The sequence below is a fragment of the Oryx dammah genome, unplaced genomic scaffold (assembly GCF_014754425.2).
Source record: "Oryx dammah isolate SB20612 unplaced genomic scaffold, SCBI_Odam_1.1 HiC_scaffold_25, whole genome shotgun sequence".
Lineage (NCBI taxonomy): Eukaryota > Metazoa > Chordata > Mammalia > Artiodactyla > Bovidae > Oryx > Oryx dammah.
In genome coordinates, this window is record NW_024070209.1 from 42925724 (window position 1) to 42950924 (window position 25201).

The 25201-nt window shown below is 36.6% G+C and overlaps 1 protein-coding gene across 1 annotated transcript in view; it reads left to right on the plus strand.

Annotated features, from left to right (window-relative positions):
• Positions 1-20659, plus strand: part of REL (REL proto-oncogene, NF-kB subunit) — a 37349-nt gene extending 16690 nt beyond the window's left edge. Inside the window, exons 4-10 of the mRNA XM_040224167.1 lie at positions 1228-1319; positions 12697-12837; positions 17255-17359; positions 17473-17685; positions 18260-18328; positions 18471-18542; positions 19611-20659. Of these exons, the coding sequence (XP_040080101.1) occupies positions 1228-1319; positions 12697-12837; positions 17255-17359; positions 17473-17685; positions 18260-18328; positions 18471-18542; positions 19611-20392 (1474 nt within the window). The 3' untranslated portion in view covers positions 20393-20659. The remainder of the gene's footprint in view (positions 1-1227; positions 1320-12696; positions 12838-17254; positions 17360-17472; positions 17686-18259; positions 18329-18470; positions 18543-19610) is intronic.
• Positions 20660-25201: the final 4542 nt, after the last annotated feature.

Sequence of the window (25201 nt, forward strand, 5' to 3'; positions counted from 1 at the left end):
TTAATTATTGGAGGCAGAAGAAGGAAGTGCTAAAGATATTTTAAGTGTTAAAAATCACAAGGGTGGTAAATATGAAAAGCATGAACAGTAAGACAACAGAGCATAGAGGGGGCAAACATGGCAAGTGACCTCCTGTTGCCAAGGACCATGTGAAGTTTGAGCAAATAGTAATGTTATTATAACCAAGTTTTGCTTCCTTATTCACACCCACCCAATTTTAATGATGTCATGGTTTTTCCATGTGGGAACAAGTATGACTAGTGGTGGTAGGGGAGTTCCCCCCACCATCATCTATACTACACATATGCAAATTGGTAGTATTTGTAGCTGTTGAGAAATTTTCCATAAATGACATTTTGAAACTCTGGTTAAATATTATTGTTGGTTTTAAATATCTGTCTAATGAAAAAATATGTAGTTTGATGCTTTCTTATGATAAATGATTATTATAACTTCATGTGATAAGGCATAAAACATATTCCACTGCTGTTAGTAGTGAAGTCATTTGTAGTCAGAAACCAGACGTCTGTGGAGTGGAGAGGCTGAAGTATAAGAGGACTAGCCGGCACTGCAGGCAACTGGAGAACCCTGTGTGAATGGGTCTGCAGGTACTTAGCTCCAGGCAGGTGTTTCTGTGCCAGTCTATTGTTGCCTTTAAAATATTCAAGAGAAAGCAGGAATGTTTATATGCAGTTACCTGAGTTTTAAATGTTGGTAGTCTGTACACATTTTAAAAACATGTAGTCAGCATTTTTATGAGCTCAGCAAAACTATACATGTAGGTGTCAGCCTGTGGGCAACTTTTTATAAGTTTTGTTTTATATTATCAAATGCACAGATTCTATTGATTTGATTATAAATTTTTCGGGGAGGTGAATTTTAGCTTTTTGGTGTTGCTTTCCTATTAATCTTTGTCTACTTTGATATATTTGATGCAGGAATGTTAGTAACATATAACTGTAAAACACTGTATATAAAAGTACTATAGTATATATTACTTTCCTCTTTAACAGTTCTCTTAGAAATATAACCCCATTTTTTATCCTCACATCTTTATCAAAGGAATTGGAAATGTATTTCATGCTTTTAATATCTCCATCTGACATTATGTTGACTCCTCAGTGTTGGATATATGCTTGATTTTTGCAGTATTCTTTAATAAAATCTCATTTATGTGTCCCTATGTTAGCTCTAAAGAAGTTTGAAAGTTTTGTGTTTCCCTTCTAGTTTTCAAAATTTGGGTATTCGATGTGTGAAAAAAAAAGAAGTAAAAGAAGCTATTATTTCAAGAATAAGGGCAGGAATCAATCCTTTCAATGGTGAGTGTGTTTGATTTAATTATTTCTATTATTTGGATATTTAGTTATTTGTGTTAAGTGATTTCTATTTGTATCTTTAACCTGTGTTTTAAAAGCTGTCTTAAGATCTGTGTTCACTTACATACTTGGCTTACACAGTATCCGAGGAATGAAATATGTTTTAAATGCTTCAGTGTTGAAAAAAATTTCTTATGCAGACAAGGCTTTGTGAATTGTTTTCTGTAATAAAATCTTCTCAAAAATATTCTGATTCTCTTTGATTGTGGCTTTCCTTTTGCCATACCAGCAGACAATTTATACTCCCCTTGCTGAATACTGAATAGGCACTGTGGTTATAAGGCATTGGAATGCGTTTAACTCGAGGCATATTCAACGGTGACGTGGTTTAGGAATAGTAGTGTAGAAATAGTAGAGGCCGTGTAAGACATCTTCATGGTGTGTTTGTTCAGTGGATTTACTAGAAATTCACTGTGAGTGGATTTTATTGGGGGTGGCACTGTCTGGTGTAGCACCTGATAACTGTGCCACAATTGCTACAGTACAGGTGAGGGCTGCCGACACCCTGCACCATGGTAGTCTCCTTTGTAAAGTCATCTGCAGTTACTTAAATATGCATAATTCAGGTATTGAACAGCTATACAATTTTCAAAGAATAGATTTCTTTCTTATATTTAAAATATGCTTATAGTGTTGGTTTGTGTTTTTCTCAGATGTTTAAAAATAATTTAAGTGATATCATGATAATTTAAGGAATATGCTCATAGATAAGTAGTGTTTTGTGAATTATAAGGTCTATATCTCTCTTCTCTAGATCTTTATTTTTCATACTATTTAGTATAATGCAAAAAGCAAAAGTCCCTTTCTTCCTCTTCAGTATTACTCACTGTAAGAAACTACTATTAAATTTGATGAAAATTTTTCTATAATTTCCTTTTTACATGTGTCATGTATTTATACATTTTTTAATATAAATGAAATCATGTTACACTTCCTAATCTACTGTTTCTTTCTTTTCACTCAGGAATATATCTTGAATAACTTTCCATATCAGTACTTATAAATCTGTTTTGCTTTTTAACAGTATTCTGTGGCTTAGTTAGGCTTTAATTTGTTGATCTTGTTATCTATTAATAAACATTTAAGTTATTTTCAATTTACTAAAAAGGCTCAATTGAATATATACTTTGAACTCTTGTGTGATGCTTTTACCTTAAATTGATTATGTTCCACTTCCTTATTTATAAAATGGAGATAATTATAGTACCTACCTCATAGGTTGTTATAAGAATTAAATGAAGTAAAATATGTGAAGCACTTATTATGTACTAGGAACTATTCTAAGTGACATATAAGTACATGTTATTAACACCAAGCCTTGTTCTGGATTGGTAAAAAGAAAAAAAATATTTCAGCAGTGGCCCATCTGCCATTCTGCATTTTCCTTTTAATACCCTTTCCACTGGAGTTCAGAAGATTTGGGTTTGAATTCCAGCTCTGCCCCTGCTATATACTGTGTGACATAGGAAAGTTAAGTAACCAAAGCTTCGTTTTTCTTTGCTGTAAAGCAGTGCTGTAATGATAAAATAAAATAGTGTACATGAGTTACTTAACATTTATTCCTTGACATACAAATAATAGTTAATAACTGGTAGCTATTATTTATAATCTCCTTGTTTTATACTACATTATGCCTATTTCATACTACGTCTAGACTAGATGGCCTCTTTAATTTAAAAGTTGGCCTTTTACTTTAGCAATGAAGCAGAATTTTAAATAAGCATGCTTTTGACCCAGACATTTTCTACTTTTGAAATTTATCCTAAGGAAATAATACCTGGTGGAGCTAAGATTTGAAAACAGTTACCTTGGCTTTCAGGTGCATGGTTTTATCTCAACTATACTTTATAACTCCCTGCCCTCATTAAAATAATCTTAGAACAATGCTTTAGCATATTACTATGATTAAAAAGTTCCAGTGTTTCCTTAAATAGTCTAAAAATTAAATGGCCTTAAATTGGAAATTTTCTACATGTAGCTCCAACATATGTTTCCTACCTTCTCTTCCACTGTTAACTCTATTCCAGAAAAACTGTTTTGTTCACTTACCCTGACCAGTTCTCAGTCATCTTTCTCTGTTCTCACCACCATTGGTCTTGATCACCCTCCAGGCAGTTTGTACATTCTACATCCAGAAATATTCTTCTGAAACCAGTATGAATCATTTCAGAATTGTGCTTATTATCCTTGAGTGGCTCCACATCGTCTTCACTGGTGACTCTCAATTTGAATGTGCGTAGCACCCTCTTAGTACTTGCTAAAAATGTAGAATCCAGGCCACATTTTCCCTAATTTGATAGTCTGGTGTGGGGCCTTGAGTGCTACATTTTAAGAAAACATCTAGATCCATATTTCTTAACTACAACTCACATTAAGAAATAGATTTTATTTCTCAACTCAATAGATACACACATAGATTAAAAAAAAAGCAATATTGTTACTTCCTGTAATATACTGTCTAATCTGTTCCTTTCCATTTTATTGTATTGTTTAAATAGAAAAAGCATGTCCAACCCAGTAAATTAATCTTATGACCAGTGGCCCTGAACTCTTAGTACATGCAATACACCTTCCATCTGTTCTGTTCCCTTCCATTTCTTTTCTTTTTTTTTTTTTTTAAGAACAAGCTTAGTTAACCCACTAAGTTAATTTTAGAACTCAGTTCAGTTCAGTTCAGTCGCTCAGTCGTGTCCGACTCTTTGCGACCCCATGAATTACAGCATGCCAGGCCTCTCTGTCCATCACCAACTCCTGGAGTTCACTCAAACTCATGTGCATCGAGTTGGTGATGCCATCCAGCCATCTCATCCTCTGTCATCCCCTTCTCCTCCTGCCCCCAATCCCTCCCAGCATCAGAGTCTTTTCCAGTGAGTCAACTCTTCGCATCAGGTGGCCAAAGTACTGGAGTTTCAGCTTTAGCATCATTCCTTCCAAAGAACACCCAGGACTGATCTCCTTTAGAATGGACTGGTTGGATCTCCTTGCAGCCCAAGTGACTCTCAAGAGTCTTCTCCAACACCACAGTTCAAAAGCATCAATTCTTCGGCGCTCAGCCTTCTTCACAATCTAACTCTCACATCCATACATGACCACAGGAAAAACCATAGCCTTGACTAGACAGACTTTTGTTGGCAAAATAATGTTTCTGCTTTTGAATATGCTATCTAGGTTGGTCATAACTTTTCTTCCAAGGAGTAAGCGTCTTTTAATTTCATGGCTGCAATCACCATCTTCAGTGATTTTGGAGCCCCCCAAAATAGTCTGACACTGTTTCCACTGTTTCCCCATCTATTTCCCATGAAGTGATGGGACCACATGCCATGATCTTTGTTTTCTGAATGTTGAGCTTTAAGCCAACTTTTTCACTTTCCTCTTTCACTTTCATCAAGAGGCTTTTTAGTTCCTTTTCACTTTCTGCCATAAGGGTGGTGTCATCTGCATCTCTGCGGTGATTGATATTTCTCCCGGCAATCTTGATTCCAGCTTGTGCTTCTTCCGGCCCAGCGTTTCTCATGATGTACTCTACTGGGTCTCAAAGTACAATTCAAAAATTTCTGCCCTAGATGATTCTAATGCTGGTGATCAATGGACCATACTTTGAGGAACTCTGATATACTGGCTAGATTGTGTTTCTCAGGCATAGCATTTAAAGCCCTTTATATTCTGATCCTTGTTTTCCATTCCAGCATCATCTCTAGGTATCATCTTCTGCTTCTGTGTTCTTCTGTTTGCAGTTCCTTGCATGAAACGCTTTAATCTGTCTGGTAAATTCTTTCTGTTCATCCCTCAAATTTAAGGGACACTTCTTTCATGCTTTCTGTGACCTTCTTGGAGCGAAGTTATCTGTTTCCCCAAAGTGCTGTTTATATTTCTAACACTGTTTGCTATAAATTTATTTATATGTTTCTCCCTCACTAAATTGTGAGACTCTGAAAAGTAGGAACCATTCTTCTGTGCATCTCTGGTACCTGGACCAGTGTCAGATACACAGAAGAAACATAATTAAAATATGTTGACAGAATAAATAAATAACTGAAGGAACATGCTTTGTTTGTACTTGTCTACTAAAAATACTCAAATTGCTTTCCTTTGGTTTCCTTATCTGAAATGCCTTTTCAGTTCTCTTGAGCCCAAAGTCCTATCCCCTTAATTATACCATTCACTTAGCAATTGATCACAAAAAGCTTTATGATATCTATTAGGTCATTCAGTTGTCTTCTGAGATGATTTCATGTTTATTGTAGATAGTGTCTCTAATCGAACTTATTTATATGGGCACATAACAATGTATTTGTGTTACTGTTATATTAGATATTTATCTTTACAGCCAAGTACCTTCAGGCAGTGTGTTTTCTCCCTGTGTACAGTAGGTTACTCATCTTAACTACTTATGCATTCATTCCTTTGACAGATTTTTACCTTATTTTATCCTTACAGTCCCAGGTTGTTCTTGGTGCTCAGGATAAGTCAGTGAATAGAACAGATAGAAATTCCTGCCTTTGAATAACTTATATTCTAGGGAGAGAGACTAGGAGTTAACAGTTAAACTTAATAAACAAGTATATAATTTATTGGGAAGCCCAGGTGGTACAGTGGTAAAGAATCTGCCTACCAGTGCAGGAGGTGCAAGAGATAACGGGTTCAGTCCCTGTGTAGGGAAGATCCCCTGGAGTAGGAAATGACAACCCACTCCAGTATTCTTGCCTGCAAAGTTTTATGGACAAAGTAGCCTGCTGGGCTACAGGCCTTAGGGTTGTAGAGTCAGACATGACTGAATGGCTGAGCAGCCACACACACATATAATTTATTAGACAGCTAGAAGTACTAAAAGGATAAAAAAGCGGTGTAAGGAGCCAGGAATCTATAGTTAGGGGGATGAGTTATAAATTTAAATAGAATGGTTAGAGTCACCTCATTCTCTATTCTGATGTGGTTTTTGTAATAAAAATAAATATGCTGTGTTTTATTGTTTTTCCTAGACTGTTGAAATAAAACCTAAAATGTGCATTTCTAATATTAAGCAAAATATATATCTAATCCCCTTGAAAGAACTCAAAACACTAAAAACTAGTGGAAGTAATGTGAACTCAAATGTAGAGTTACCCTTTCTTTGTTGTTTATTCTGTGTTATTTTCAGAATATACCAGTAAATTCTACCACTTGTGTAGGAATTTGCCAAGCTGAACTGACACTTTTTAAAATAGATGTATCACTTAACACAGGAAGATTCTACTGATAAAGAATTACAAGATTAGTATCTGACTTTGTGTTATATATTTATGATATTTAGAAACAATGGAATTGAAAATGTTTAGCTGAATGGGATCTACCAATTCTGGTCTATAGACAATCTGATTATGACAGTCCATTTCCTAAAGATCAAGTATGTAAAAATACAAAGACTATTAAAAATGATTTTTGCTTTGTGTGTATCTAGGATGTTTAAGGTGAATTCTTTCTTTCCATTAGTTCTTTTAAATAGTAGCTCTCTCTTGCAGAAAGGGACATACAATAGTTAAGTAGTATTAAACTTGAGGCTTCATGTAAACTACCAGTTCAAATTATCTAATATGTGCTAAAGTCTAAATTGGATGGAGGAATTTAATTAAGGGCACTGATAGCAAATTTTAACTGTGTTCATTTAGCTGGCACCAAAAAAAAAAAAAAAAAAAAGCAAAAGACAGACTTCATGGGGGACTCTTATTGCAAAAGCAGGGAAAAAAATTTTAGCTATCACTTTCTGGCTATGTAATGACATATAAGGAATTCTAATATTCAGTGATTAAAAGCTTTAAGATTTTTACAATAAAGAATTCGCAATTCTGTTACTTTTATTAGTTACTTTATACTGTTTTTCATGTACAGAGGACACTGAGTTGTTGCTGCTGCTGGTGCTGGTGCTGCTAAGTCGCTTCAGTTGTGTCTGACTCTGTGCGACCCCATAGACAGCATCCCACCATGCTCCCCTGTCCCTGGGATTCTCCAGGCAAGAACACTAGAGTGGGTTGCCATTTTCTTCTCCAGTGCATGAAAGTGAAAAGTAAAAGTGAAGTCGCTCAGTCGTGTCCGACTCTGTGCTACCCCATGGACTGTAGCCCACCAGGCTCCTCCATCCATGGGATTTTCTAGGCCAAGAGTACTGGAGTGTGGTGCCATTGAGTTGTTAGGGGAGCACAAAGACTATTTTACAGTTAAGTTTGGGAGGATAATTTTATATTGGTAGTCTGAAAGGGAATGCAGTTTAAAAAGACAGATAGTCTCTAATAGATTCTCCTCTCTAAAGTGTGGTTAAATACAAGAAAATAAGAGCCTTTCCTCACAATTTAAAGCTTAAAAAGCAAGAAGGAAGAAAAAGGTTTTGTGTACTTTGTTATCCTTTCTTCATTGCAATCATTTTAGAAAGCCTTCTTTATTATCCTGTGCAGAACTTGGGACACTTCTTTTATGCCTTCAGTATAAAGGCATATGCCTTGAACATACTCCCATTATAACACTTTTCATGTTATTACATTATATAGTTTTAGCTTATATATCTGTTTCTCATCCAGACACTAATCTCATTAAGGGCAGGCACTGTCTTTTCATATCTCTATTTGGCATTTGTTTTAGTGTGTAGCACATAATAAAAACCCAATAAATATGTTGAAAGAATAAGTAATGAATGGTAGATTGCTGTGACCATTTACCTTTTGCCTGGCACACAAGCACTTAAATGTTAGCTTTTACTGTATTATATCTATATATTTTAAGTGACAGAAATAAAATGAATTATCACTAAGCTTTGTTTTTCTTCCTTAAATGAGACATAGCTCTTAAAATTGTTAATCTGTGTACTGTATATTTTTGCCCCATTAATCACTTTTTAAATTTTAGTAATATTTAGCAATAATTAGAATATTAGAAAAGTCACATCTCTTTTGCTAGTAGGTGCTATAATTGATTTAAAAATTTTAATCCCTACTTTCAGAAGAAATCATGATCATATCTTTTTGATAAAAATAAAATTCTTACTGCATATACACTGCTCCTAAGACTAAGGAGTGACATTTATTTATAAAGGTGGCTTAAGGAAAATAATTGTTACCTTGTATTTATGCTTTTGATAAGGTATAAAGAGAAATTTTAAACTAGTTTAAGAGAAATTTAAGAGAATTTGATTAGTCTCATGCTTACTTTTGTTAGACTTGCAACTATCATTTTTCACATTGTAGAATTTTTTAAATAAGGCCTTTTGTATTATGCTATGTTTGTATTAAAAAGCCTACAGTAAACATTATCTAAGTGGAGGAAATGGAAGCATTCACTCTGAAGTTAGGAATGAGAAAAGGTTGTACACTCTTGCTGCTTCTATTCGCACTGTAGTGGAAATTGTAACCAGTGCACAGAGATCTAGTCAAAACTGAGGAAATAAAACCAGTTATTGGAAGCTATTATTTACAGTGAGAATGCAAAATGATATAGAAATTATTAACATGTTTATTAATAAAAGGGTGAATGCATATAAAATTAACATACAAAAGTCAGTTGCATTTCCATAGGACAGCAGCAAATAATTAAAGGAAATATTGTCAGAAAATATAAAATACCTAGCAACAGATGCTAAGAAATCATGATCAAGATTTCTTTAGAGAAAATTTCAAAATTTTATTATGAGATAATTGTTGTTTTGTTGTTTAGCGTCTAAGTATGTCCTATTCTTTTTGTGACCCGGTGGACAGTAGCCTCTGCCAGGCTCCTCTGTCCGTGGGATTTCCCAGGCAAAAATACTGAAGTGGGTTGCCATTTCCTTCTCTGGAGGATCTTCCCAACCTAGGGATCAAACCCACATCTCCTGCAGTGGCAGCTGGATTCTTTACCACTGAGTCACTAGGGAAGCGCATTATGAGAACACCTAGATAGATGGAGAGGTGTATCATGTTCTCTATTATCAATAATATAAGATAGCATTTTTTACCAAATTGATATATAGGTTCAGTGAAATTCCAAACTCCCAACAAGAATTTTCAATAAATATGATAATATGATTCTGAACAGGAAAAGGAGGATAATTTATAGAAGAGGAACAGCAATGAGAAACTGACTTTATCAGCTATTAGGACTTATTATGAAGAAATAGTTATGTGATATTGGGGTTTATTATGAAGAAGTACTAATTAAGTAGTGTTGTGGTAACAATAGACTAAATGACCAGTAGAGTAAAACTGAGAGCCCAGAAACAGACTTATGAAAATATGAAACTTTAGCAAACGACAGTGGTAGCATGTCAGATCAAGAGACAGGGAGGAAATATTGATAGCTGGTAAATGAAGCTGAGGAAAGTTGGATTCCTTGGCTCTTGCCATGTATAAAAATCAGCTTTCAAATGCCTTAGATTTCAGTGTAGATGAATACTTTAAAAATTCTTAGTATAAAAAAAATTATATGTATTTATATATGTAAACCTCTTAGTATAAAATGTTGTAGATTTTAGTCCTTGGTTTCTATAAAAAGATAAGACATGAAGTGTTTTCTATAAAACAGTTGATAAATTTGATGACATTTTAAATTTCAGTTTATTGTGTTTTTCAGTTCTATTGAATTTTGCTTGGTTCCTTTTCTAATAGTTTCAAGTACTCTGCTGAACTCTCAGTATTATTTTTAACTCCTTAAATATATTAAATATAGTTATTTTAAGTCATGTGTCTGAAAACTTCATTATGTGGAATGTTTGTGGTCTGTTTCTATATGTTTCTTTTCTTGTCTTAAAAAAAAAAATTACTTTGTCTCTTACGCCAGGGCTTCCCTGGTGGCTCAGAGGTAAAGAATCCACCTGCAGGAGATGCAGAGACCCAGGTTCAGTCCCTGAGTTGGGAAGATCCCCTGGAGAAGGGAATGGCTACCCACTCCAGCATTATTGCTTGGAGAATCCTGTGGACAGAGAAGCCTGGTGGGCTACAGTCCATGGGATCAAAAAGAGTCAGACATGACTGAGCAACTGACACTTTCACTTTCACTTCTTCTTATGCCTGCTTATTTAAAATAGAGTACAGTATTCTGGCCTGGAGAATTCCATAGACTGTATAGTCCATGGGGTCACAAAAAATCAGACACAACTAAGCAACTTTCACTTTCACCAGTCACCTTATACACAAAGTTTTGATGTCTAGGATATAATCTCCCTTCAGAAGGCTTTCTTGTGGTAAGTGGCTAGTCACACTAGAAGTCTGAGATCATCTAAAATTAGTGAATGATTTAGGTTATTTGAAGCTGGGCTTTTATCCCTGTGAGGTCTGGTATCTTTCCATCCAGTCCACCCTTACTCTGGGTTTAACTTCTCAAGAGCCCCAGCTAAAGCACTGGGCATTTATCATATTTTCTATCTTTGGCAGACCCTGCATTCTTTTATTTTTCATCTATAGTCTTTTGAAAGCTCATCTCAATTTCTCATCCTCTTAGCTACCTCTAAATTGGCAAGATATATCTGGAAAACAAGAAGCCTCTTATCCTGAACTTACCTCTCTGAGTTTCTTTGATCCTGACTTAGAATAAATATATCTTTATTCCCATTCCTGGTTTATTAACCAATTTATTTTTCCTCCATGTACTATTTTAAGATTTTTAAAGTTTTCTTGAGGTCTTAATTTATATACAGTGGGATCCACTCAGATGTATGTAACACCACCATAGTCAAGATGAGAAATATATCTACTACCTCCACTATTACTACAAAATTTGTCTACCTCCCAGTCAATTCCCTCTCCCCTCTCTGGCTCCAGTCAGCTATTTGCTTTCTTTTGTCATCAATTAATCTTTTCTAGAATTTTCATACAAATGAAAGCATGTGGTATATATTTTATATCTGGTTCCTTTTGCTCACATAACATTTTTGAGATACATACATGTTTGTGTTTATATTCATAGTTCTTTTTTATTACATAGCTGTCACAGTTAGTTTATCCATTCAGATAGGTTTGTTTTTAAACTTGTCAGAGCACTTTTCTAATTTATTTTTGTGTGTATTGATTACTTCTCTTAGGAATTGAGAAAAATTGCCTTAAACTGTAAATTTATAATGTTTAAAAAAATTATTTTGATGATGTGGATCTCTCATTGCCTACCTAATTGTGCCAGCAGAGATTGCTGTGATACAGGTGTTTGTATTATAACATTTGACCTTTTAGTTGTACAGATATGTTTTTGTAGGCTCTTTGGAATTGTAGGCTTAAGAATGCTGACAGTGGAAAAAATTTTAATATCATGAAAGCTACTGAGTATAGTTTACATAAAAACAGTCAAAAATGTATTATCATTTTTATTATTGCTAACTGTGAGAATAAAGAATTTGGGTTTTAACCATTTTCAAATTTCATATTTCAAGTTTCAATGCTTTTTGAAAAATAAAATTGTCATATAATTTAATATATGTATTTCATGCTTTTTATAAACATGGCTGTTAGTTATAGTTGATTGCTACACCTTATAGTATTCTTTGAAAAGGCAGTTCCTTTGGAACTAGATTTATTTTAAATGGCAGTTTAACAGACTGTCATTATATTATGTTATAAAGCATGTTTAAAAAATTTTTTTTCAGAACTGTAAAATTTTCCTGCTGTGGGTTTTTTGGTTTTTTTTGTTTTTCTTTTGAGGAAAGTTAAGTTTACACATAAAATTTCTTAAGGAAATTAGCTGACAACTCATCTAGTATCCTCTTGGTATTTGACCCCTAAAATATTGATCTATGTTTCCTGTGTATGTCATTTTTATGCAACACATATGTAAAATTTTGTAATAGGGTTCAGTGTTTTTAAGAGCATAGGCTCTGGATTCAGTGGCCTGAGTTTGAATTCCTCTCTGCCACTTCTTAGCTGTGAAACATTAGATATGTAATTTCATTTCTTTAAAATCAGTTCCTCATCTGTAAAATGGAGTAATTCTTATGCAGATTTTGGAGATAATTTGCAGAGTCCTTAATAGATGACTGAACTAAATACGTATTTGTTAAATTAGTGAATGAATGCCTAGTCTCTGTTGTATAAAACCTACAACCATTTTTTGTAAAAATCTGATTTATTCAACTTTGGGGTTCTGCTTTAAATACCAGATGACTGGGATAGTTACTCCCTGACCATGGTCATTACTTATGAATTATGATGGATAGTGAAATATATGATGAAAAGCATAAAAGGCTGGCTTGAGATTGTGTACCATTGTATTTTTGTTAGTACAGATTTAGATGCTACTAAAGGTTATTGGCTGTATTGGGCAGGGAGGAGGACTTAACAGGGCTTTAGTTCTATGTGACTATTCTATATTCTTATTTTTTAAAAAATGTACTATTCAGTCCCTGAACAACAGCTGCTTGATATTGAAGATTGTGACCTCAACGTGGTGAGATTATGTTTTCAAGTTTTCCTCCCTGATGACCATGGTAATTTGACAACTGCTCTACCTCCTGTTGTCTCCAACCCAATTTATGACAACCGTAAGTAATTTGTTTTTCTTGTATTTGTAGCCTTGCCTTTTTATTTTATTATTTATTTGGCCACGCTGGGTGTTTGTTGCTGCACGGGCTTTTCTCTAGTTGGAGAGAGGGGGGCTACTTCTTTGAGGTGCGCAGGCTTCTCATTGTGCTGTCTTCTCTTGTTGTGGAGCACAGGCTGTAGGGCACTGGCTCAGTAGTTGTGGTGCAGAGGCTTAGTTGCCCTGCATCATGTGGGATCTTCCCAGCCTGGGATCGGACCCACGTCCCCTGAATTGGCAGGCAGATTCCTAACCATTGGACCACCAGGGAAGTCCCAATGTTAGCTTTTTAAAAAATTTTAAAGTATCTCGGCAATTTAAAAAAATGAGTACGCTCATTGTGGGAAAATTCAAACATTATGGAGTAGATGTTATCTATCTGAAGTAGATAACAAGCAGAGTAAACCTCCTATAATCTCATTCTCCAAAGATATTTCATCAGTTTCTTCTTACTATATATACAACAAATACCTCATCTCATCATCATCATTCACACCATCTATTTTTTGGCAACTTTTTGAAAATCATCACTGATTTTTTTTTTTAACTTTTTTTTTTCCTCTTAGAAACATATCTTGAACTTCTTTCCCTTTCAGGTACCTTATTCTTTTCAGTAGCTGCATATGATATAACTGTATCATACTTTTATAAATCACTAGCTTGTTACAAGGCATTTGGCTTGTTTCCCTCTCAATTTTTTTCTTTTTTCTTTAACAAATTGTACTGCATTAAATATATCCTATATGTGCCTATCTTGTGCAGATGTCCCTAGCATAAATTTGTTGAAGCAGAAATGTTGGCGAATGGTAGATTAAAGGATCTGGATATTTATAGTTTTAAAGATTATGAAATTGCCCTCAAATATTTCTGTGTATGTGTACTCTTACATATGTGCCCACCAGTGGTGTATGACTATACCAGTTCTACATGCGAAAAGATAGTGGAACGTAGAGTTATAAAGGTAAGGTAAATCAGACTTTCCTCATCATGGAGAGCTTTGAATGCCAGGGAATTATTGGAATAATGTTGACCAGATAATAGGAAGTATGAAAACTGCATTTCCATAGGGTTATGGTCATGATTTTAAAAGTTCAATCTGATGAGAGTGTATGGGATGGATAGGAAAAATCGCAGTTTACAAGCAGGGAGATTTATTAGAAGATGTGTTAATGTCTACTATTGAAATCATGAGGCTCTAAATAAACCAAGACAACACCATTAAGAAAGGAAAGGGATAGATGTGGAAGATTAAGGTATTGAGTGTCCTTTACTTGTTTATACACTAAAGCTTTTATTGCTATCTATCCTGTAAATTATTTTCCTAAAATTTTCCATCAAAAGCATTCAGTCGCTCAGTTGTGTCTGACTCTTTGCGACCCCATGGACTGCAGCACGCAAGGCCATCCTGTCCATCAGCAGCTCTCAGAGTTTACTCAAAGTCATGTCCATTGAGTCGGCGATGCCGTCAACCATCTCATCCTCTGTCATTCCCTTCTCCTCCCACTTTCAATCTTTCTGAGCATCAGGGTCTTTTCCAAGGAGTCAGTTTTTCACATCAGGTGGCCAAAGTATTGGAGTTTCAGCTTCAGCCTCAGTTCTTCCACTGAATATGCAGGATTGATCTCCTTTAGGATGGACTGGTTGGATTTCCTTGCAGTCCAAGGGACTCTCAAGAGTCTTCTCCAACACCACAGTTCAAAAGCATCAATTCTTTGGTGCTCAGCTTTCTTTATAGTACAAGTCTCACATCTATATATGACTACTGGAAAAACCATAGTGGTTTTGAGCATTACTTTGCTAGCGTGTGAGATGAGTGCAATTGTGCAATAGTTTGAGCATTCTTTGGCATTCATTGCCTTTCTTTGGGATTGGTATGAAAACTGGCCTCTTCCAGTCCTGTGGCCACTGCTGAGTTTTTCAAATTTGCTGGCATATTGAGTGAACCACTTTCACAGCATCGTCTTTTAGGATTTGAAATAGCTCCACTGGAATTCCATCACCTCCACTAGCTTTGTTCATAGTGATGCTTCCTAAGGCCCACTTGACTTCACATTCCAGGATGTCTGGCTCTAGGTGAGTGATCATACCATTGTGGTTATCTGGGTCGTGAAGATCTTTTTTGTATAGTTCTGTGTATTCCTGCCTAGGTGAGTGATCACACCATTGTGATTATCTGGGTTGTGAAGATCTTTTTTGTGTAGTTCTGTGTATTCCTGCCACCTCTTCTTAATATCTTCTGCTTCTGTTAGGTCCATACCATTCCTGTCCTTTATTGAGCCCATCTTTTCATGAAATGTTCCCTTGGTATCTCTGATTTTCTTGAAAAGATCTCTAGCCTTTCCCATTCTGTTTTTTTCCTCTGTTTCTTTGCATTGATCACTGAGGAAGGCTTTCTTATCTCTCCTTGCTATTCTTTGGAACTCTGCATTCAAATGGGTATATCTTTCCTTTTCTCCTTTGCCTTTCACTTCTCTTCTTTTCACAGTTATTTGTAAGGCCTCCTCAGACAACCATTTTTGCCTTTTTGCATTTCTTTTTCTTAGGGATGTTCTTGATCCCTGCCTCCTGTACAATGTCACATACCTCCATCTATAGTTCTTCAGGTACTTGTAACAGATCTAGGCCCTTAAATCTATTTATCACTTCCACTGTATAATTGTGAGGGTTTGGTTTAGGTCATATCTGAATGGTCTAGTAGTCTTCCTTATTTTCTTCAATTTAAGTCTGAATTTGGCAATTAGGAGTTCATGATCTGAGCCACAGTCAGCTCCCGGTCTCGTTTTTGCTAACGGTATAGAGCTTCTCCATCTTTGGCTGCAAAGAGTATAATCAGTCTGATTTTGGTATTGATCATCTGGTGATGTCCATGTGTAGAGTCTTTTCTTGTGTTGTTGGAAGAGGGTGTTTGCTATGACCAGTGCGTTCTCTTGGCAAAACTCTATTAGCCTTTGCCCTGCTTCATTCTGTTCCAAGGCCAAATTTGCCTGTTACTCCAGGTGTTTCTTGACTTCCTACTTCTGCATTCCAGTCCCCTGTAATGAAAAGGACGTCTTTTTTGTGTGTTAGTTCTAGAAGGTCTTCTAGGTCTTCATAGAACCATTCAACCTCAGCTTCTCCAGCACTACTGGTTGGGACATAGACTTGGATTACTGTGATATTGATATTGCCTTGGAAACAAACAGATCATTCTGTCATTTTTGAGACTGCATCCAAGTACTGCATTTCAGACTCTTTTGTTGACTGTGATGGCTCCTCTATTTCTTCTTGCCCACAGTAGTAGATATAATGGTCATCTGAGTTAAATTCACCCATTCTAGTCCATTTTAGTTTGCTGATCCCTAAAATGTTGATGTTCACTCTTGCCATCTCCTGTTTGACAACTTCCAATTTGCCTTGATTCACGGACCTAACATGCCAGGTTCCTATGCATTATTGCTCTTTACAGCATTGGACTTTACTTCCATCACTGGTCACATCCACAGCTGGGTGTTGTTTTTGCTGTGACTCCGTCTCTTCATCCTTTCTGGAGTTATTTCTCTACTGATCTCCAGTAGCATATTCGGCACCTGCCGACCTGGAGAGTTCATCTTTCAGTGTCCTATCTTTTTGCCTTTTCATATTGTTCATGGGGTTCTCAAGGCAAGAATACTGAAGTGGTTTGCTATTCCCTTCTCCAGTGGACCATGTTTTGTCAGAACTCTCCACCATGACCCATCCATCTTGGGTGGCCCTATATGGTGTGTCTCATAGTTTTATTGAGTTAGACAAGGCTGTGCAGCATACGTGGGTATGGCGTAAACCCTCTTGGAGGAGCTCACCATTAACCCCTCCATGGAGCCACCAGAACTTATACAGGACTGGGGAAACAATCTTGAGGGCACAAACAGAACCTTGTGCACACCAGGACCCAGGAAAAAGGAACAGTGACCCCACAAGAGACTGACTCAGACTTGCCCGAGTGTCCAGAAGTCTTTGGTGAAGGTGTGGGTCGGCGGTGGTGTGCTGCAGGGTTGGGGGCACTGGGTGTAGCAATGCGTTCATCAGACCTTTTGAAGGAGGTCGCCATTATCTTCATTGCCTCCACCATAGTTTGGCCCCAAGTGAATAACAGAGAGGGAACACAGCCCCACCCATCAACAGAAAATTGGATTGGAGATTTACTGAGCATGGCCCCACCCATCAGAACAGACCCAGTTTCTCCCTCAGTCAGTCTTTCCCATCAGGAAGCTTCCAAAAGCCTCTTATCCTTCTCCATCAGAGGGCAGACAGACTGAAAACCACAATCACAGAAAACTAACCAGTCTGATCAAATGGACCATAACCTTGTCTAACTCAATTACTAAGGTAGCAACCCATTAAAAAAAATCCTTTGTATTTAGGTGCTCCTAATACTGCAGAATTAAGGATTTGTCGTGTAAATAAGAACTGTGGAAGTGTCAAAGGAGGAGATGAAATATTTCTACTCTGTGACAAAGTTCAGAAAGGTATTTTTTGGGGTTTTTTGTTTGTTTGTTTGTTTCATTGAATTCAGAATATATTTTAAATTGATTGGTACATTTTACTTTGTGTTCAAATTATTTGTTTTCGTTATCACTAGACGACATAGAAGTTCGGTTTGTGTTGAATGAGTGGGAAGCAAAAGGTGTCTTTTCACAAGCTGACGTACACCGTCAAGTAGCCATTGTTTTCAAGACTCCACCATACTGCAAAGCTATAACAGAACCCGTAACAGTGAAGATGCAGCTGCGGCGACCTTCCGATCAGGAAGTTAGTGAATCTATGGACTTTAGATACCTGCCAGATGAAAAGGGTATGACCTTTTGTGTTAATGTTTTATGTGTTTCTTGGTCCTGCTAAGAACATTGTCTTGTAAGATATATTAGAATATAGTCATGTTATTTATTCACAGTTTTCTTTTCCTTAAAGTTTTTTGTTGATTTTTGACTCATCTTTGTGCTCTTTGAATCTCTTTCTTAGGAAAGGTATCTGGGATAATTTCAACATATCTAAACTGTTTATCAGAATTTGTTTTATATTTGAGACTCTGTTTTGGTCCTTATTGTACCTTCTTGATAGATGGCAAACTTGCCACTCAGAAAGTGGTCTCCATCTTGGTCCTAATCTGCCCTTAGCCCATTAATTGACCATTGGTTAACCTGTAGGTGTTATAATAAAGCAAGATGAATATTATAAACTATTTTTTACTAAGAGAAAAATGCCCTTTATTACTGACTTGGGAAATACTTTGTGACACCTAGAAATCCATGTTATGTACATTTATTTAAAGCATTTTCTATGTTGGAATAAACCATCTATATATGTGTTAAAAGAGAGGAAGCATACTCATTGATATTCACACATTTTCCCGATTTCTTTCTAACCAGACACGTATGGAAATAAAGCAAAGAAACAAAAAACAACTCTGCTTTTCCAGAAACTGTGGCAGGATTGTGGTAAGAATATTTTGGTTTGATTGGTATTTAAGTAAATTTGGTTTGGGGTTTTTCTTTTTTTTCTTTATTCAGTTTTTCAAATTTTAACTGGTATACTGTTGTTTTTCAAATTATACTTAATAATGGAAAAAATTTATCACAGGAGTTAATTTTCCTGAAAGACCTAGACCTAGTCCCCTAGGACCAACTGGAGAAGGAAGATTCATCAAAAAAGGTATTTTATGCCCGATAGAGTATTCCTTGTGATCAGAGAGACCAGTGTTTTGCACAATATACTAGAATTCTATTCTTAGTAATGAAAACTGAGTCTTTGATTTATTCCATTCCTACATATTTTTTTCATGCTATGAATATTGAATGAATTGATCTCAGCTTCTGAAAGTCCTGTTAGCAACTGTGATTATGTTTGGGGATTTATTATTTGAGAAATTACATTTCATTCCTATGATGGTAATTGTACTAATTACAGTGTGTCATGAAAGAAATGGTTTAGACCTGGTCAGTTACCTATATTTATTTATAAAGTTTTACTAGAACACAGCTCATTTGATTGCATATTGTTTATGGTTCTTTTCTTGTACTATTATAGCTGCAGAGTTAAGAAGTTCTAATAGAGGCTGCATGATGCACGAAACCTAAAATATTTACTATCTGGCTTTTTATGGGAAAAAAGTTGCCAATTTCTGGTTTAGATCATTATCCAGGGTTAATTAGAAGTCTTTTTTTTTCTTTTTATGTTCTTAAATCAATGCTTTTTCTTGGTTTAATATGTACAGCAGTCATATAATATGTAATTAAATATACTACTACATTTTTTTCTGAAAATTTTATAGAACATTAGTGTGAGTTATATCATAATATGGCTTAGAAATTTATGTAATTTCTCAGTCATCTTTAATGTTTCCTCCATCCCTCCATTTTCTCCTGAAAGAAGAGAATATGAAATGATTTTGAATATTTAGAGGCCCATTAAGTGAAATTCTGACATTTATCTTTCACATTTCAAAAATACCTTTATAAGGCCTCAGAAGCTAGATTTCCACATTTAACTGAAATGAAATTTTCTATGCCAAAATAACTTACCAAATTATTTTATAGGCATTTGTAAAACAGTATTATGGAATTCAGTTTTGGACTTATGTAATAATTATCTCCTATTTAACATTTTTATTTGAAGTGTTACATTGATTTCCTTGAAAAATTTTTTTATGAGTGTTTATGTAATTTTAATTTAGAATTTTGTTCATTTCAGTTTTGTAAAAATACATTTCCTTCCCCACAGAACCAAACTTGTTTTCTCATGGTGCAGTTTTGCCAGAAACTTCCAGGCCTGTTTCAAGTCAAGCAGAATCCTACTATTCCTCCTCTGCGTCCATCTCAAGTACATTGTCACATCCTGCTTCAGCCATACTACCAATGGGTACTCAGTCTTCTTCAGGCTGGTCATCAGTCGCCCACCCCACCTCACGCTCAGTCAATACAAATTCACTGAGTGGTTTTTCAACAGGGACACTTTCCTCTAATTCACAAGTTATCCCACCATTCCTGGAAATGAGTGATCTGAATGCTTCTAATGCTTGCATTTATAACAATGCTAATGACATAGGTAGAATGGAAGCATCATCCGTATCACCAGCTGACTTATATGGTATTTCTGATGCCAGCATGCTGCCTAACTGCCCTGTGAACATGATAACGCCCAGTAATGACAGCATGAGGGAGACCGATAATCCCAGACTTGTGAGCATGAATCTTGAAAATCCTTCCTGTAATTCAGTGTTAGACCCAAGAGACTTGAGACAGCTCCATCAGATGTCTTCTTCCAGTATGTCAACAGTCACCAGTTCTAGTACTTCTGCTTTTATTGCACAGTCAGAGGCATTTGAGGGATCTGACTTTAATTGTGCAGATAACAGTATGATAAATGAGGCAGGACCATCAAATGGTACTAATGCAAACAGTCATAGTTTTGGTCAAAATAGTCAGTATTCAGGTATTGGAGCTATGCAAAATGAACAATTGAGTGATTCATTTCCATTTGAATTTTTTCAAGTTAACTTGTAAGATATAAATGGTGATTCAAGAATTAAATTCTTTAAAGGTAACTGTTTTGATGCTACCTTTATAAATGTAACATTTTATGTTTCCTTGACTGAGACTATACCATATTCATATACCCTTGGACCCTTGAACAACATAGGTTTGAACCTGTGGTCCCCTTATATGCAGATTTTCTTTACTATGTCACAGTTGGCGCGTAGAGACCATCCCCATGGAAAAGAAATGCAAAAAAGCAAAATGGCTGTTTGGGGAGGCCTTACAAATAGCTGTGAAAAGAAGATAAGCGAGCAAAGGAGAAAAGGAAAGATACAAGCATCTGAATGCAGAGTTCCAAAGAATAGCAAGAAGAGATAAGAAAGCCTTCCTCAGCGATCAGTGCAAAGAAATAGAGGAAAACAACAGAATGGGAAAGACTAGAGATCTCTTCAAGAAAATTAGAGATACCAAGGGAACATTTCATGCAAAGATGGGCTCGATAAAGGACAGAAATGGTATGGACCTAACAGAAGCAGAAGATATTAAGATGAGGTGGCAAGAAGACACAGAAGAACTGTACAAAAAAGATCTTCATGACCCAGATAATCATGATGGTGTGATCACTCATCTAGAGCCAGACATCCTGGAATGTGAGGTCAAGTGGGCCTTAGAAAGCATCACTACGAACAAAGCTAGTGGAGGTGATGGAATTCCAGTTGAGCTATTTCAAATCCTGAAAGATGATGCTGTGAAAGTGCTGCACTCAATATGCCAGCAAATTTGGAAAACTCAGCAGTGGCCACAGGAGTGGAAAAGGTCAGTCTTCATTCCAATCCCAAAGAAAGGCAATGCCAAAGAATGATCAAACTACCACACAATCGCACTCATCTCACATGCTAGTAAAGTAATGCTCAAAATTCTCCAAGCCAGTCTTCAGCAATACGTGAACTGTGAACTTCCAGATGTTCAAGCTGGTTTTAGAAAAGGCAGAGGAACCAGAGATCAAATTGCGAACATCCGCTGGATCATGGAAAAAGCAAGAGAGTTCCAGAAAAACATCTATTTCTGCTTTATTGACTATGCCAAAGCCTTTGACTGTGTGGATCACAATAAACTGTGGAAGATTCTGAAAGAGATGGGAATACCAGACCACCTGACCGGCCCCTTGAGAAACCTATATGCAGGTCAGGAAGCAACAGTGAGAACTGGACATGGAACAACAGACTGGTTCCAAATAGGAAAAGGAGTATGTCAAGGCTGTATATTGTCACCCTTCTTATTTAACTTATACACCATGAGAAATGCTGGGCTGAAAGAAGCACAAGCTGGAATCAAGATTGCTGGGAGAAATATCAATCACCTCAGATATGCAGATGACACCACCCTTATGGCAGAAAGTGAAGACCTAAAGAACCTCTTGATGAAAGTGAAAGAGGAGAGTGAAAATGTTGACTTAAAGCTCAACATTCAGAAAACGAAGATCATGGCATCCGGTCCCCTCACTTCATGGGAAATAGATGGAGAAACAGTGGAAACAGTGTCAACTTTATTTTTTGGGCTTCAAAATCACTGCCGATGGTGATTGCAGCCATAAAATTAAAAGACGCTTACTCCTTGGAAGGAAAGTTATGACCAACCTAGATAGCATATTCAAAAGCAGAGACATGACTTTGCCAACAAAGGTCCATCTAGTCAAGGCTATGGTTTTTCCAGTGGTCATGTATGGATGTGAGAGTTGGACTGTGAGGAAAGCTGAGCACTGAAGAATTGATGCTTTTGAACTATGGTGTTGGAGAAGACTCTTGAGAGCCCCTTGGACTGCAAGGAGATCCAACCAGTCCATTCTGAAGGAGATCAACCCTGGGATTCCTTTGGAGGAATGATGCTAAAGCTGAAACTCCAGTACTTTGGCCACCTCATGCGAAGAGTTGACTCATTGGAAAAGACTCTGATGCTGTGAGGAACTGGGAGCAGGAGGAGAAGGGGATGATAGAGGATGAGATGGCTGGATGGCATCACTGACTCGATGGACGTGAGTCTGAGTGAACTCTGGGAGTTGGTGATGGACAGAGAGCCCTGGCGTGCTGCAATTCATGGGGTTGCAGAGAGTCAGACATGATTGAGTGACTGAACTGAACTGAACTGAATTCATGGATGCAAAACCATGGAGACTGAGGGCCAACTATACAGTTTTTTTTTTTAATTGGAATATAATTGGTTTACAATGTTGTGTTACTCCAACTGTAGAGTTTTAAACACAAATATTTCACTGAATGGTGTGTCAGTACCCCAACCCCCATGTTGTTCAAGGGTCAGCCGTACTTATAACTAGGTATGTAAGGAGTTCCTCTAACAGACAATGTTTGCTTGGGAGCTTCTTGTTTTGCTGAGACAGACTGTGTTGAAATACAACAAACGCTTAGTGCTTGAAGCTGTAACCAAAAGAGAAGGAAGAACTCATTTCCTAACTTCAGGAAGAGTTAGGAAAAGTCTAGTATTCATTTACAGAAGACTTTTGCTTCAAAAGTAGATAAATCCCACAGACTGAACTCCTGGGCTATGATGCATTGTGGAGTCCTACATACAAAGGAAATTTACATAAACCAATGTATGATGAATCTGACATGTTAAATAATGAATAAAATCAATTTTTCCATTAAAAAGAATAACTAACTTTGGGTTGTTTTGGGTATGTAGAAACAACCCATACATACTTTGGGTATGTAGAATACAAAATTGGAAACAGTCAGAAAGAAAATTCCAAAATAGAAATTTAAAAGAGCTTTACTGTTTCTTCTTTTGAAACATTTAATAATAACAGAGTGTGGTGGGAATTCTATCCTGAGAGTCCTGCCTCATTTCCCCAAGACAGACTGAGGGAGAACATTAGAGCAAGTCTTCAGTTTTTTCAGGTATGCTTTTTTATACTTCTTTTATAATGTATTAATGTATTCTTAGTTAAATGAATGAACTGATATTTGCTTTTAAGCAAATTTAAGGTAAAACCTGTAATGGCTATGTCATTGGAAAAATTAATTCCTTTATTTTGGGGGACCCCTAAAATAAACCCCAAGGTGACCCCTAAGGGGTTTTCTGAGGGTTTTTAGAGTTGCTAAGATTTACATGTAACTCAAACTTCCTTTAAAATGCTAAGTTGAGCAGAAGGCAGTAAGCTTTCAAGTAAGCTTTCAGGGTATGGGAGTTCTCTACATTTTGTGCTGTTTAGATCCATACCTTTAAAATTGCTTGACATTAGCTTTACAGTTGAGTTCAGTCGCTCAGTTTTGTCCAACTCTTTGTGACTCCATGGACTGCAGCACACCAGGCTTCCCTGTCCCATACCAACTTCCCTGTCCAACACCAACTGGGAAGTGATGGGACCAGATGCCATGATCTTAGTTTTCTGAATGTTGAGTGTTAAGCCATCTTTTTCACTCTACTCTTTCTCTTTCATCAAGAGGCTCTTTAGTTCCTTTTCACTTTCTGCCATAAGGGTGGTGTCCTCTGTATATCTGAGGTTATTGATACTTCTCCCAGCAATCTTGATTCCAGCTTGTGCTTCATCCAGCCTGGCATTTCATATGATGTATTCTGCATATAAGTTAAATAAGCAGGGTAACAATATGCAGCCTTGACGTACTCCTTTCCCAATTTGGAACCAGTCTGTTGTTCCATGTCCAGTTCTCACTGTTGCTTCTTGACCTGCATACAGATTTCTCAAAAGGCAGGTCAGGTGGTCTGGTATTCCCATCTCTTGAAGAATTTTCTAGTTTGTGGTGATCCACACAGTCAAAGGCTTTGGCCTAGTCAATAAACCAGATGTAAATATTTTTCTGGAACTCTTGCTTTTTTGATGAGCCAATGGATGTTGGCAATTTGATCTCTGGTTTCTTTGCCTTTTCTAAATCCAGCTTGAACATCTGGAAGTTCACGGTTTACATACTGTTGAAGCCTGGCTTGGAGAATTTTGAGCATTACTTTGCTAGCATGTGAGATGAGTGCAATTGTGCAGTAGTTTGAACATTATTTGGCATTGCCTTTCTTTGGGATTGGAATGAAAACTGACCTTTTCCAGTCCTGTGGCCATTGCTGAATCTTCCAAAATTACATCCATGTTTTAAGAGGAAGAAGTTTCCTTGGACCTTTCCTCTTCTGTTTGTTTTGTGTCCCAAGTCACTGTGATCTCATCCAGTTTCATGCTGTCAACTCCCAATTTTTACCCCTAGCTTAGACCTACCCCTGAGCTCCAGACTTGGAGAGAGAAAGAGAGAGCGTGTGTGTGTATGTAGAAGAGCTTGTGTAACATGTCTACATAAAATTCTAATTAAAGCTCAAAGTCAACACACTCAGAGCTGAGTTCTTAATCTTCTCTCCCAAACTTGCTTGTCCTTCCTCAATAAATGGCAGTGCCATGTTTCTAGTTGCTTATATTTAAAACAATGGAGTCATCTTTGCTTCTCTCTTTTTATCTTCCATATATCCAATCCACCAACAAATCTGAAATATATCCAAAGCTGACCACCTCTTTTGACCTCTGCTGTTAATATCCTGTTCCAGACCATATCTTCTCTTGCCTAGATTGAATTATCACTTCCCCAAACTCTCTATACATCTTTGTGTTCCTCCAAGTCTGTTCTTTGTTGAGTAGCCACAGTAGTTCTTTCTAAAACAAATGAAATCATATTCACTTGCTCAATATTATCTAGTGGCTCCCCATCTCACTCAGAGTAGAGACAAAAGTCCTTAAAATTAGCAGGCCCACACTCCCTTCCTCTCCTCACCTCATCCACTACCATTTTCCCCTTCTCATTCAACTCCAGGCTCTCTGGCTTCAGC